This window comes from Lytechinus pictus, chromosome 15 (assembly GCF_037042905.1).
Source record: "Lytechinus pictus isolate F3 Inbred chromosome 15, Lp3.0, whole genome shotgun sequence".
Classification (NCBI taxonomy): Eukaryota; Metazoa; Echinodermata; class Echinoidea; order Temnopleuroida; family Toxopneustidae; genus Lytechinus; species Lytechinus pictus.
The window spans coordinates 13,452,224-13,464,334 of record NC_087259.1 but is presented as its reverse complement, the minus strand read 5'-3'; the positions used below and the strand labels follow the sequence as shown (position 1 = coordinate 13,464,334).

General features: G+C 36.0%; 1 protein-coding gene across 1 annotated transcript in view; it reads left to right on the top strand.

Moving 5' to 3' along the window:
- LOC129277784 (uncharacterized) overlaps positions 1–10,143 on the top strand; it is a 47,185-nt gene extending 37,042 nt beyond the window's left edge. Inside the window, exons 25-33 of the mRNA XM_064110702.1 lie at positions 109–251; positions 1,346–1,464; positions 1,867–2,076; positions 3,582–3,614; positions 4,621–4,716; positions 6,755–6,820; positions 7,725–7,823; positions 8,406–8,435; positions 9,034–10,143. Of these exons, the coding sequence (XP_063966772.1) occupies positions 109–251; positions 1,346–1,464; positions 1,867–2,076; positions 3,582–3,614; positions 4,621–4,716; positions 6,755–6,820; positions 7,725–7,823; positions 8,406–8,435; positions 9,034–9,251 (1,014 nt within the window). The 3' untranslated portion in view covers positions 9,252–10,143. The remainder of the gene's footprint in view (positions 1–108; positions 252–1,345; positions 1,465–1,866; positions 2,077–3,581; positions 3,615–4,620; positions 4,717–6,754; positions 6,821–7,724; positions 7,824–8,405; positions 8,436–9,033) is intronic.
- The last annotated feature ends 1,968 nt before the right edge of the window (positions 10,144–12,111 follow it).

Here is a 12,111-nt window from a genome sequence, read left to right as displayed (position 1 = left end):
CCCATCTCTCTTTCTCCCATCCTTAAACCTACAGCGGTACGTATCTACAACTTCAATATCACTACCCCTCTATACCAAATCTAAATCTCTCTTCTTCTTGTTCCTCAGTTTATGGGAGACTGGTATGAATTAAGCCACATCCGTGGTGAGAATCGATTCATGGTAGTCCCGGACAATGAAAGGATGTCTATTACAGCGCCCTCTGGTGACAATGATGGTCACATTGCAATAACCATGAAGAACATTAGATTGTGAGTCATAGGCCTAATACTGGTATTTGTATTATGAATATGTGACCAGCCACCCTGAAACCAACATTAAGTCACCAAAAATTAATTTTGAGATTTACATCGAGCTTGAAAAGACATATTTTAGGCTTTGAAATGATATATAACTTATCAAAATTGATCAAAAACAACCGTCACAAGTACTTGATGGAATGCAGAAGAAATTCGGCGAGAGCTTCAAAAAGGAAGGAGAAAACAAGGTTTGAAGTTCGGCGTTCACTAAAGCATGAGATGTGCTCACTGCGCAATTATTTTATTTAAACTTCCAAGAAAATCACAAAAATTGATTATCAAAGAAATTCTTGTAACTTTATGTTTATTCAACTTTACAATTTCAAATTTTTACAACATAAAGAAGAATTACTCTTTCTTATAAGCTTATTTTCAAAATTTTGCTTTTTGAATACCAAATTACCAATTTGGCTATTTACAGAGTACCTTCTCTGGCAACGTATTGCTGGTTTGGGGTGGCTGTCATATGTATGTTTTTCATATTTTCCTTATCATTACAAAGTGTTTGATCTCTTATAACTTGCCCAAAATGTTTGAAATCTGTATTGACAGAATTAACTTAAAATGAAATTTAAATAACCATAACTTCCTGCTTCCAGTGAATATATTTTTGCATATTGAACTTTATATCCTCTCATTTCAAAATGACAGCATTTCTGTGTGATACAAGTAATCATACATTTACTTCAGATTTATTTTATTCATAATAAACATCTTTATCTCAAATAAAATTTCCTAATTATGCAGAGATGATTGGCAATTTTGATTGGTACCAGGGGTGTGAGAGTTCAGATTTTTATCTGATTTCAGATTTTTTCCGTTTTGATTTTCAGCTTATTTTTGGCTTTCCTCTGTACAAAAAGTATGCGAGCTCTTTCTATTTCAGACTTTTTCTACAAGTTTCAGCTTTTTTCAGATCTTTTTATTTGTGACCACTCACACCCCTGATTGGTACCAATCACATTTTTTTTTTATTTGAACTTCATCATTTATCAGTTTTCTTGAGCATATTTTATTCTATCCCCCTCCCCAATTATTGCACATAGGGATGGAGAATGCTTAGAAAATGATATGCCAGGCATGGGATGGCTTGGCCGTGAAGAGCCTGCTAAGATTGTTGTATCATTTCCTCTTATACCAGAAGGTTATCAAGTACCACAAGTGGGTAAGTACGAGTTAGAATGCTAGCGTTGGGAATAAAGATTTTAAACAATATTGGACCAATGACAGCACCTTGTGGACTACCCTCCCCCAGGACTATTGGCCTGATGGAAACATTTCTCAACCTACTATGCTAAAGACTGTTCATAGAATTAAAATTTGAACAATATCAGACCAATGTCACTGCCTTGTGGAACACCCCTATGGTAGGAACGAGAGGAAAACTATCAACTAATTATAAGCGCATTGAGAAAATGCAAAATACATTTTTACATTTAGAGGAGATGTCTATCTGTAAATACATGAACCAAGTGAAACACTGGGTGACAGATATTCCCTATTAATAATGCGGATACTATGCATGAGTTAATATTTCACTCCTTTTATCCATTATCACATCATACAGTAAACTACTGGGTGCTGGATACAGACTATGACAACTACGCTATCATGTACACCTGTCATCGGATCAAGAGGGACGGCACCTGTGACCCGTTGGCTATGGGTCTCTGGATCCTGGGTAGAGAGAGGCAAATCCAGCCAAGATTCTGGGCAACCGTCCAGAGGGTCATCGAGGAAGCTTGCATTGACCAGGCCACAGTGCAGGCTAACCCAGGTCAGAGGACTTATTGTGTCTTATGATTATTTATGATAGGGGTTCAACTATGTAGCCAATAGTGAGTGTCATGTTCATGCTTTAATTCTACTTAACATTCCAGTAGGCATTTCTGGGCACAGCGCTGGACAGTTAGGGTGCAGCACTGCACTCCGGTCGGTCATGCACGCGTCACACTGGCTATGCTTGTCATCATAAATACAGAGAAGCCAGGGGAGCGTTAATTTCTTGAAAGGACTTGTCGCACGTTTTATCCGACAGTTACTGTGGTTATGGTGCCTCTCGGCCAATCATGATCAATGAAAGTTTTCAGACCTGACAACTTGTCGGACAAAAATGTTGATGAAACGCACCCCAGTTTTTAGGTTTTTTCCTGATTCAATTCCCTGACATCTTCCCATTCCAGGTCTTTTCATGCTCTATATTGTATAGCACGTTGAGGGCTTCAATGTGTTCTTACTGCTTTTCGTGCCCAGTCACAAAAATTGACTGGCATCCCTGTGAGAAGCAAATGTTGTCTATTTATCTGCCTGATTTGCCAAAGCAAATTCGTTGGTGCTGACCCGTTTTATAATAGAAATAAAGCATATGGGCTATTCCTCGGTTACTCACGTTACATTTGGAGACACATTGACTCATACTGGAGCTGTAACTCCATTATTATTGATAGGAACTAAACATCTCTTTATCACAACATAGTACGCAGTCTTGACTATCCTTTGTATAAAAACAAAACTTTCATTATGCTCCTGGCAAATCTTTGAAATGTGTCGGTTACTCATGTTACATGATTTGGACATGCATAAAATGAAAAGTGGACATAAGTGAAAAGTGTCCTCATGCAAGGCTTTTTATGAAAGTTGATTATATCCATTTCAAAGAAGTATATTAGGGAGACAAATTTGTATATAATTAAAAAAATAAAGAACACATAGTTTTCCTAGGGGTGCAGATAAAGTGGTTACTCATGTTACGGTTCAGATGGGCTATATGTACAAAGACACATTGAGCTCATGTCCACCAACCTATGGAATTGCCCATATGGCTTTCAATCTGTGATGTTGGTGGCAATGCAGGACTGTTCATAAAAACCCAAGGAAACACTTTTTTAAGAGTGTGCCGCATGGCCACTATTAAATTACTCGCAAATGTGCAGAATTTGTATAAAAGCCTGTTCTACATTAATTGAGATCAACCACTATCACCTGTAGCCCTCTAAAATATCTATGCCTATGTTATGAATATACACGTAGGGATCCCTTTCCATAGATATAAGCTGATAAATTGAATTTTTTTCATACAGAAATATAAACAAGAATGATTATGAATATATCCACTGAGTTTGTCATAGACTAAAACAAGGTTAAATTTCATCAGGAATTTTAAGAGGGGATTATGAGGTAACATTGGAAGGGGCAAACCCTCAGAAGGTACATGTATGACAAGACATGGTATGAATAACCATTACTTCACTTTTTATCCTTTCTCTTTTTTCATCATTACAGCTTCTTGTCCCCAGGAATCTAATGCTGACCCAGGTAATTGGAAAATATTTTATATACAGCTACAGCTTTTTTTCATGTCCCCCATCAGGTCACAAATATTTTGTTCAGAATTTCTGAATATAGCAAATTATGATAAACATGAGATTGCCGAATCCATAGGAATTGATGACAAAGATATACATTAGAATTGTTTTCTTATTTCAAATTTGCACAAATTCATAATCAAAATCAAAATCTTAATTTAAAAAGTAACAGATTTGACAAGTTCAATTAATAACAGTGATAAGTTATGATGTTGCACATCTAAATTCCTGAATGAAACAAGAATTGTTTGAAAATAAGCAAGGAAATGGGAAACATGCACATTTTGTGAAAATGCCCATATTTACATAAGTTTATTAAATGCATAAATTGAGAATAGAAAGAGAGTGTAAATATGACATCACATTCCTGTAGATTGTACACATGATAGAATATGTGCATACAAAGATTGGCCTGTTAGATTCAGATGAAAACGGTATAGATCTATGTGGCACATGGTTACGTGGTCTAAGACGCCCGACTACACACATGAAGTTCCAGGCTTCAACCCCAGCCACAGCACCTATGCCCTTGAGCAAGGCAACTTGTCAAAAGTCTATGCTGCGCATTTTAGCAGGAATCCCATAATGAAGGCACTATATACATCTATTAATTGCAGCTTTCCTGCCTTCCTTTCATTTTGACTATGATTGAATCTGGGGATTGGCAGTAGAAAGCTGCTTGAGGGATTCCTGCAGAAAAGACACACTCTTTTTACAAGATGCCTAGTCATGTTAAATCAACATTATTCTTTAATCGATCATACAATGAAAAATAAAATGAAAACTTTGTAGGCATTGTTGGTACAAATGAGTACTTTTTTTTTTACTCTCTAACTGGTACTGCATGGGTGGGGCTGAATCAGACCATCCAAGTTTTTTTTATGCATCAAAACAATTCATTGATATTTTCGTAGTGGTAGTAAAGATCTGTGTCTCTTCCTTATTTTTCTATTCAGCACCAGTCGACAATGTGGTTTGTGAGGACATAGGATTTGGATGCTGTCTCTTGTCTGCGGAGGCCTCTGTCGATGCCGACTACTCAAACTGTCCTCGTGAGTAATCACCTGACCCCATCAATCATCACTTGCATTTGATTTTCATTATTTGTTCCAGGAGCCCGTTTTGTATTGGACTCAGTTGCGGATCAAGGGGGCACAGCCCGCCCGTGCCCCCCTCCCCCCTTTTTGAGAGCCATAGTAAAAATTTGTAATGTAAATATACCATTTTTACCCAAATGTGCTCCCCCCCTTTGAAAGTGAGGAACCTTTTTTTTGGTCAAATTTCTATCGGAAAATTGTGCCCCTCCCCCCTTTGGAAAATCCTGGATCCGCCCCTGATAGGACTTAATATGACTTTGATAACTTTTCCATCATGACGACTACCTTTGTAATAGGGTTCAACAGCCAATCAGAATCAAGATTTCCATGGTAATTGCAATAATGGCAAAAATACCATAATCATAATCTTGAGGCAAACAGTCACTTGATACATATGGCAGAGTAGAAAATAGTGTATTGGCAATTGGCCAACAAAGACCTAATTTTTTTTTAAATCCCTTCTTCTGGGTTGCTTTTCATAAAGCTGTTTGATACATTTCTAGTATTCAATCAGTTTCTCAATCATTTTTATTCTCATTTATAGGTAAAATTGAAATGGAATGCTTTAGATTAAATTAAAAATTCTTGTTATCAAACAGCTAAATGCAAAGTTTGCCATTTTACAAAAATATTTATTAGAATTATAGAAAGTTGATTCCCATGATACAAAAAAAAACTTATAAATGCAAATCTCATTTTACATTGAAAATAGTCTTTCTCTGTAGCTCCTTTGAAAAAACACACTACTAAGTTCTCCTTGACATTGAAATTCAGAGGTTGATGAGAAGCCATAAATCATTCATTTATGAACTAACCAACACCATTCATGCATGATACATGATAAATCATAAATGTTCACAGCATAAACTTTTTAGGTGTAATAATCGACGAAAGACTAAACTGGACAGAACATGTTAATAATATCCATGGGAAAATAAGTATGTACATAGGTATTATGCGCAAAATTCGCCATTTTATACCTTTGAAAACCCTATTCATGTTATACAATGCCTTCATATTGCCGTATTTAAATTATTGTGGAATAGTTTGGTCAGGCACTAATTCAAAAAACATTAATCGGTTATTTTGTTTTGCAAAAGAAAGCAATTCGGCTTTGCACAAACTCGCACTACCTTGCTCACACTACTTCTCTTTTCAAAAACTTAAATACATTAAAGCTCTCTGATTTGATTAACTTGAAATTGGCAATCTTTATGTTTTCTCATTTTAACGGCTCATTACCTCCTATTTTAGATGATTTATTTTCTAATAGTAAATTCAAGCACTCATTTTATACACGTAATAAGAATAACGCTATCTTGCCACATTGTCGTATAAATCTCACTCAGCGTAACTCCATCATCTTTAAATGTACTAAATTATGGAATGCTCTTACATCTGAAATAAAAAATATACATTCACAATATGCTTTTAAATCTAAATATAGAAAAGTTGTTTTATCTGCATATTGATTCTACAAAACCTACACAAACATTTTTTTAATTATTTTTTTTTAAAGTTTTTTTTTGTGTGTGTCTGTTGTTTGTAGTCTGGTTGTAATTGACGTATTGTAGATTTGATTGTTCTTTCAAGTTCTTGATTTACCATGTCATAATGTATATTTTGTATGAAAGGGGATCACTGTTTAGCAAGCCATAGGCTTTTGTTGTGATTCCCATACACATTTTATTGTATATATCTGCTTTGCATTTTATGAATTATTAATAAATTGAATTGAATTGAATTATCTACGTGTATGTGATCAGGGAGCAGATCCAGAATTTTCCAGAGGGGGGGGGGGCATTTTTTGTTCAGAAAAATCATTACAAGCCAAAAAAAAATCTTTTGCATATGTCTGCCAACTTTCTACTACCAAATTGTTTTTATCACTCTCAAGGGGGGGGGGCACAGGCCAGATGTGCCCCCCCCCCTGGATCCACCTCTATATGTTGATCCATTGAATATCTGCATTATGTTCTTGTACTAAATACAGGTGTAGCACCCCCTGTTGCTGGTCAGATGATCCCTGAAGCACCTGTTAGCATTGTTGAAGGCCAAGGTAGGACAGTATTCCTCAGCCCTTTTTCATAAGGACTTGTTACTCTCAGCCCATCAGAATGAAGGATTTCAGTAGCTTTTATTGTAAATTTGTTATTTAAAAGGTTTTGTGAAATGGGTCCCTTGGCCCTGTAAGATAAAAGATACAATCGGTGGTACAATTAATCATAATTATATTCCATGGCATATTATGTTCAACCATTTACATTCAGTTGTAAATATTGATTATATTTCTTGTTGTGACACCACTGATGCATTGAGGTTTGATTGCTGTTTTTTTTTTCAAAATGGTTATTATAGATGTTTTGAATGTATGAACATTCCATTAAGCATAACAGTAAATGTAAGTTTAATGCAAATCATGTACCAAAAAAAATTATGATCAACTTGGGTATATTGACCATTTGCATCTCTTCCAGTGGTATCTATATGTCATTGTGAATCTCTTCTGCCTTCAATTTAGTCACCGACTAGATTGGTCTATATTTAATTAAGATTTAAAGAAAGCACTTTGTAATGTGCATGGATGTAGTTCAGGCTGACCACTAGAGGCAGGGTCATCCAGGACTGGAACAATCTCCCTCCCCTCGGCAGTATATGCACCATCCCTCATGAGTTTCAAAACAGAATTACAGTCATTTTGGAGTTACTAAGGGCAAATATAGCCCCCCCACCATTACCGCACTACGATCTACTTTGGTATTCTACCAAGATGGAATGTGCGGCTCTTCAGTAGGTTCAGTAAGTTAGCTTGCCTTGGGCCGAGTCACAGGAAAAGTCTGTTGAAGGATTCCAGCAGCGGACTCTTGAATCGAAAGAACCAGCTTCAACTGCATCCCTTATAAGTGATATGATGTAATGAGAGATAACTGATCACATTCAATTCTCTTCTGTCTGCCTTCTAGCTGTCTGTGATTTGCGCTTGAATTGCAAGATGTTCTGCCGCTTTGGATTCAAGAGAGACAGCGACACCTGTGAGATATGTGCATGTGCCGAAGCACCAAGTAAGAGTTTGATTATCATACATTATATGTTCACGTATGATGTAACACCTGTAACATCATTAGTGTGTTCAGAGTAGTTCCATAAAGTAATTACTGCACTAGCGTCCTTTGGCAAGGCGTTTATCTACATTTGCCACTCTCGACCCAGGTGTAGTAAATGGGTACTATACCCTACCTTAAACCTAACATAAAACCCTATTGCAACCCTAACCCTACATCTTGGAAGAAATGAAGCCCCGAGCAATTGTCGCTGGAGCAAATGTCGTGTCACCCTGCTCAAGCCAAGATAATTTGAAAGCATCACAGCGTTTCATATCAACTAGAAAACAGATACAAATGATTTCAAGATGGTTCCACATATATGGTATCAGAGTAACCTTTGATTGGCAAAATATGTGTGTAGATTTCATCTTTGGTTCTAATTCCTTGTGACTACATTACATTGTTTTTGTATCCAAAAAAACGTGAACTAATGTGTATGAATCATTAGGTAGTCATCATTTGTTGGGGTTTATGAATAGAGATAAATAATAAAAAACTGATATGCTAATACATTTTGTTTTTATATTTTGTTCCATTCAGTTCTTACACCGGATCAGCCTCATCACAGAGGTAAGTTGCTCAATACTAACTTCATTCTACTTCTACATTTTCAATTATAAGTATACATTTCTAAATAATTAAGCTAAATCACACAATTTTTTATGAGACTGATGTCAATTTACAGCTTACCCGCTCACAATAGTAGTCTCCTGTTTATAGGTAACATTTTTTATATAAAAGAAAAGTTTTTGTTCACATCGTATTTTGTATTTTATTCATTTTATGACTGAATTGTTTTTATTATTTTGTATAATGTGTAAACATGTTTTATAGTATGTATGTATTATTTTGAATGCTGAAATAAAAGTAAACAAAACAAACAATATTCTGCTGTCAAGATTTAAAAACATCTCTTAAATTTGACTATTTTCCTTCTCTTGGTAGCTATTCTGTGGTTCTCTTATATTCATTGATATTATATCGCTGTATCACAGAGTTAAGCAATTGATTATACAGAAATTTTAGTTATTTGATTGAGCATAGCAATCGATGCAATCAATCTTAAAAATCAACCTGTGATCAATTACTAAGCTTTGTGTTATGGAACCCTAGGCTCCTAAAAGTTTTGTATCAGAAGCGTCTTTACAAATGAATTCTTGAATCGTAGGGAGAGCCTGTCAGAGACGCTATGACATCGTCATGGCCAAGTTGAAGAACAACCCCCCTCGTAACGGTTTCTACGTCCCTCAGTGCGACGAAGACGGCAATTACCACAAACTCCAGTGCCTCTACCCACAGGAACGATGCTGGTGCGCCAATACCGAAACTGGGCAACGTGTCGGCAAGGCCCGGAACAATGGAGACACGCCCTTCTGCGCTCCTTGAGAGAATGCAATATGCAAGGTGCGATGGAAAGCTATCGAATTGTATGAAGAGATATGAAATGTTTGAAATGTTGCACAAAATTTTATTTTCTGATGATTGGGGGCATTTTTTAATACTGCACTGTTGGGTGATTGCAGCTTTTTTTTCCTGTACAGAGAAGCCCCTCCTTGCTTGCAATTCTATGTGGACGTGATTGCTCAATAATTTGTGTTTATTTTTGAAAGAATGGAAGATATTAGTCATTGACCATATAAATCTGGTATTGACAAACGGGTACAGTTTTAATGGTTTAGGAGCAGATTGGGATCATTACACTGGGCTTGGTTTGGATAATATCCTAATTGTTTTACAGTCCTTTAAGCTTTCTTTCATGTAAATTAGCTGACATTAAACAAATCTTTATGTACATACACCAAGACAAGACATGTCATTGTATTAAGAGTTTTACCAGTATGTTGTCGGCATTTGAAATTTTATGAATCTAATGTCATTAAAATTTGCTATTTTTGTATTGCATGAATGGATGTGAATTGATACAAATAAATATGTTGTAAATTGTTTTAAATTTCTTGATGAATTTGTAAATTTCAGTTTTGAAACAACTTGCACTTAACAATGAGTACTGTGTCCAACCTTTTCTCTGTCTGTCTCCCCCCCCCTCTCTCTCTCTCTCTCCCTCTCGTTGTATCTCTGCCATATTATCATATAGGGGTAAATATATTACCAGTATAACACATACAAATACATATTTTTTCAGTGTAGCTGTCTTCAACAACTCGTCAGTTAAATATGTTAGCTGATACTATTCTCACTACTAGTATTTGAAGAAAACTGCCATGAGTTTTGTGATATTCCTTTAAAAAAACATACAAATAAATTGTGTGATTCAATATATCATAGAGAGCCTGTATCCTTATGTTCTCATAGAGATTGTTTTGATATAGTGGGGTCGTTTCATAAAGCTGTTTTAAAATATATATGATTTTATGCATGACTGGTGATCCTTTTTTGTGCTAAAAGATCTATCCCTTTGTATTGTAACTTATCATGTAGCACATAAGATCATGTTCCAGTTATGCGTAAGTCATCTGTAACTTTACAAAGAGCTTTGTGAAACACATTCCCGATGTAATTGAGATGATTGTGATTAGAATGATTATGCTGATAAGGAAGATGATGATGAGGATGATGATTGTGATGATGATGGTGATGATGGTGATGATGATGATGATGGTGATGATGATGGTGATGGTGATGGTGATGGTGATCGATGATGGTGGTGGTGGTGATGGTGATGATGATGATGATGATGATGGTGATGATGATGATGATGGTGGTGGTGATGATGATGATGATGGTGATGGTGATGATGATGATGGTGATGGTGATGGTGATGGTGATGGTGATGGTGATGATGATGGTGATGATGATGGTGATGATGGTGATGGTGATGATGATGATGGTGATGGTGATGATGATGATGATGGTGATGGTGATGATGATGATGGTGATGGTGATGATGATGTTGATGGTGGTGGTGGTGGAGGTGGTAGTGATGATCATGTTAAGAGTGATGATGATGGGAAATGTCACAGTGGAATTGGAAATGCATTTACTATATGTGTATCCCTCAAAGTAAGTACCGACAATGACAGATAGAATAGAGAACTTGCTTTTTGTGCCATATTGGTGGTAAATGATGGTGAAATGAGATTACTGTTAGATAATGAGGATTAATTTTCCAGTGTGAAAAGGGTTTGGGCTGTTAGCCCTAAAAGACTAGGCTACTTCAACACCTAAGAAGAATGGGGAGGGGGGTGGGCGTTGATTCGGCTCCCCCCTTATGATCTCAGCCGTCGATCACGTGGTCGTGGCATAATAATAATACATGAGATTTGTATAGCGCACTTTCCATCTTGATTAGATGCTCAAGGCGCTTCAGGACAGAACAACAAAAGCTATTTACTTATGATGCATGTCTGAACAATAAGTCAATGTCTATTAAAAAAAAACACTCTTAAACAAGTATGTTTTCAGGTTGCCCTTGAAGGTGGTCACTGAACTCTCTAATCTCCAAGTTGTATGATCGAATTAGAAAAATCCCATTTATGATAAATTATGCTAATTTAAGTGTAAAATAAAAAGTTTGCTTTAATTAACTAAATAATGCCCCTAAAATGCTTATTTTTTTGTTCGCAGGCTCTTTATGAGATTCTAATCAAATTTACTATAAAAAAAATATCAATTATTTTCTTATGTATTTTATTTCTTAATTTGTTATGTATTTTTTGTTTTTCGACATTTTGTTTATTGTTTTTCGATGGAAATCGTCTGGGACTTTATTCTGACCATAATAAACAAATCAATGTTGCGGAATTTCGGAACCGTTCTCCAGGGTCTCAATTTTTGTCTGAAAGGTTGCGCTAGATTTGAAAAGTAAAAAGTCAGGCTTAAACTTTATGTCGTCACAATGTTTGTCATTAAGTATTTTGCTTAAATTTGGCTTGCTAAAGTAAAATAGTGAGTCGAGATGTGATCTGAATACGAGTTTAAGCATTTTGATTAGCCATGTAAAATGCTAATTAGAATCAATAATAATAATAATATAGGGTATTTATATTGCGCACATATCCACCTTGTTAGGTGCTCAAGGCGCTCCTATTTTACCCGGCTAAGCTAGGCGTTCATAGCGCACACAGCTTTTTAAGGAATTACTTCCTATACCGGTAATACTTGCAATTGAATACCGGCCCTGCATGGTCTACAGTTTGTCTCATGGAAGAGGTTATTGAAATGTAGGCCTATCGTTGGAGAATGAGGTGTAAATTTCTAGTGTGAAAGATGTCTTGTCTAGATAGAG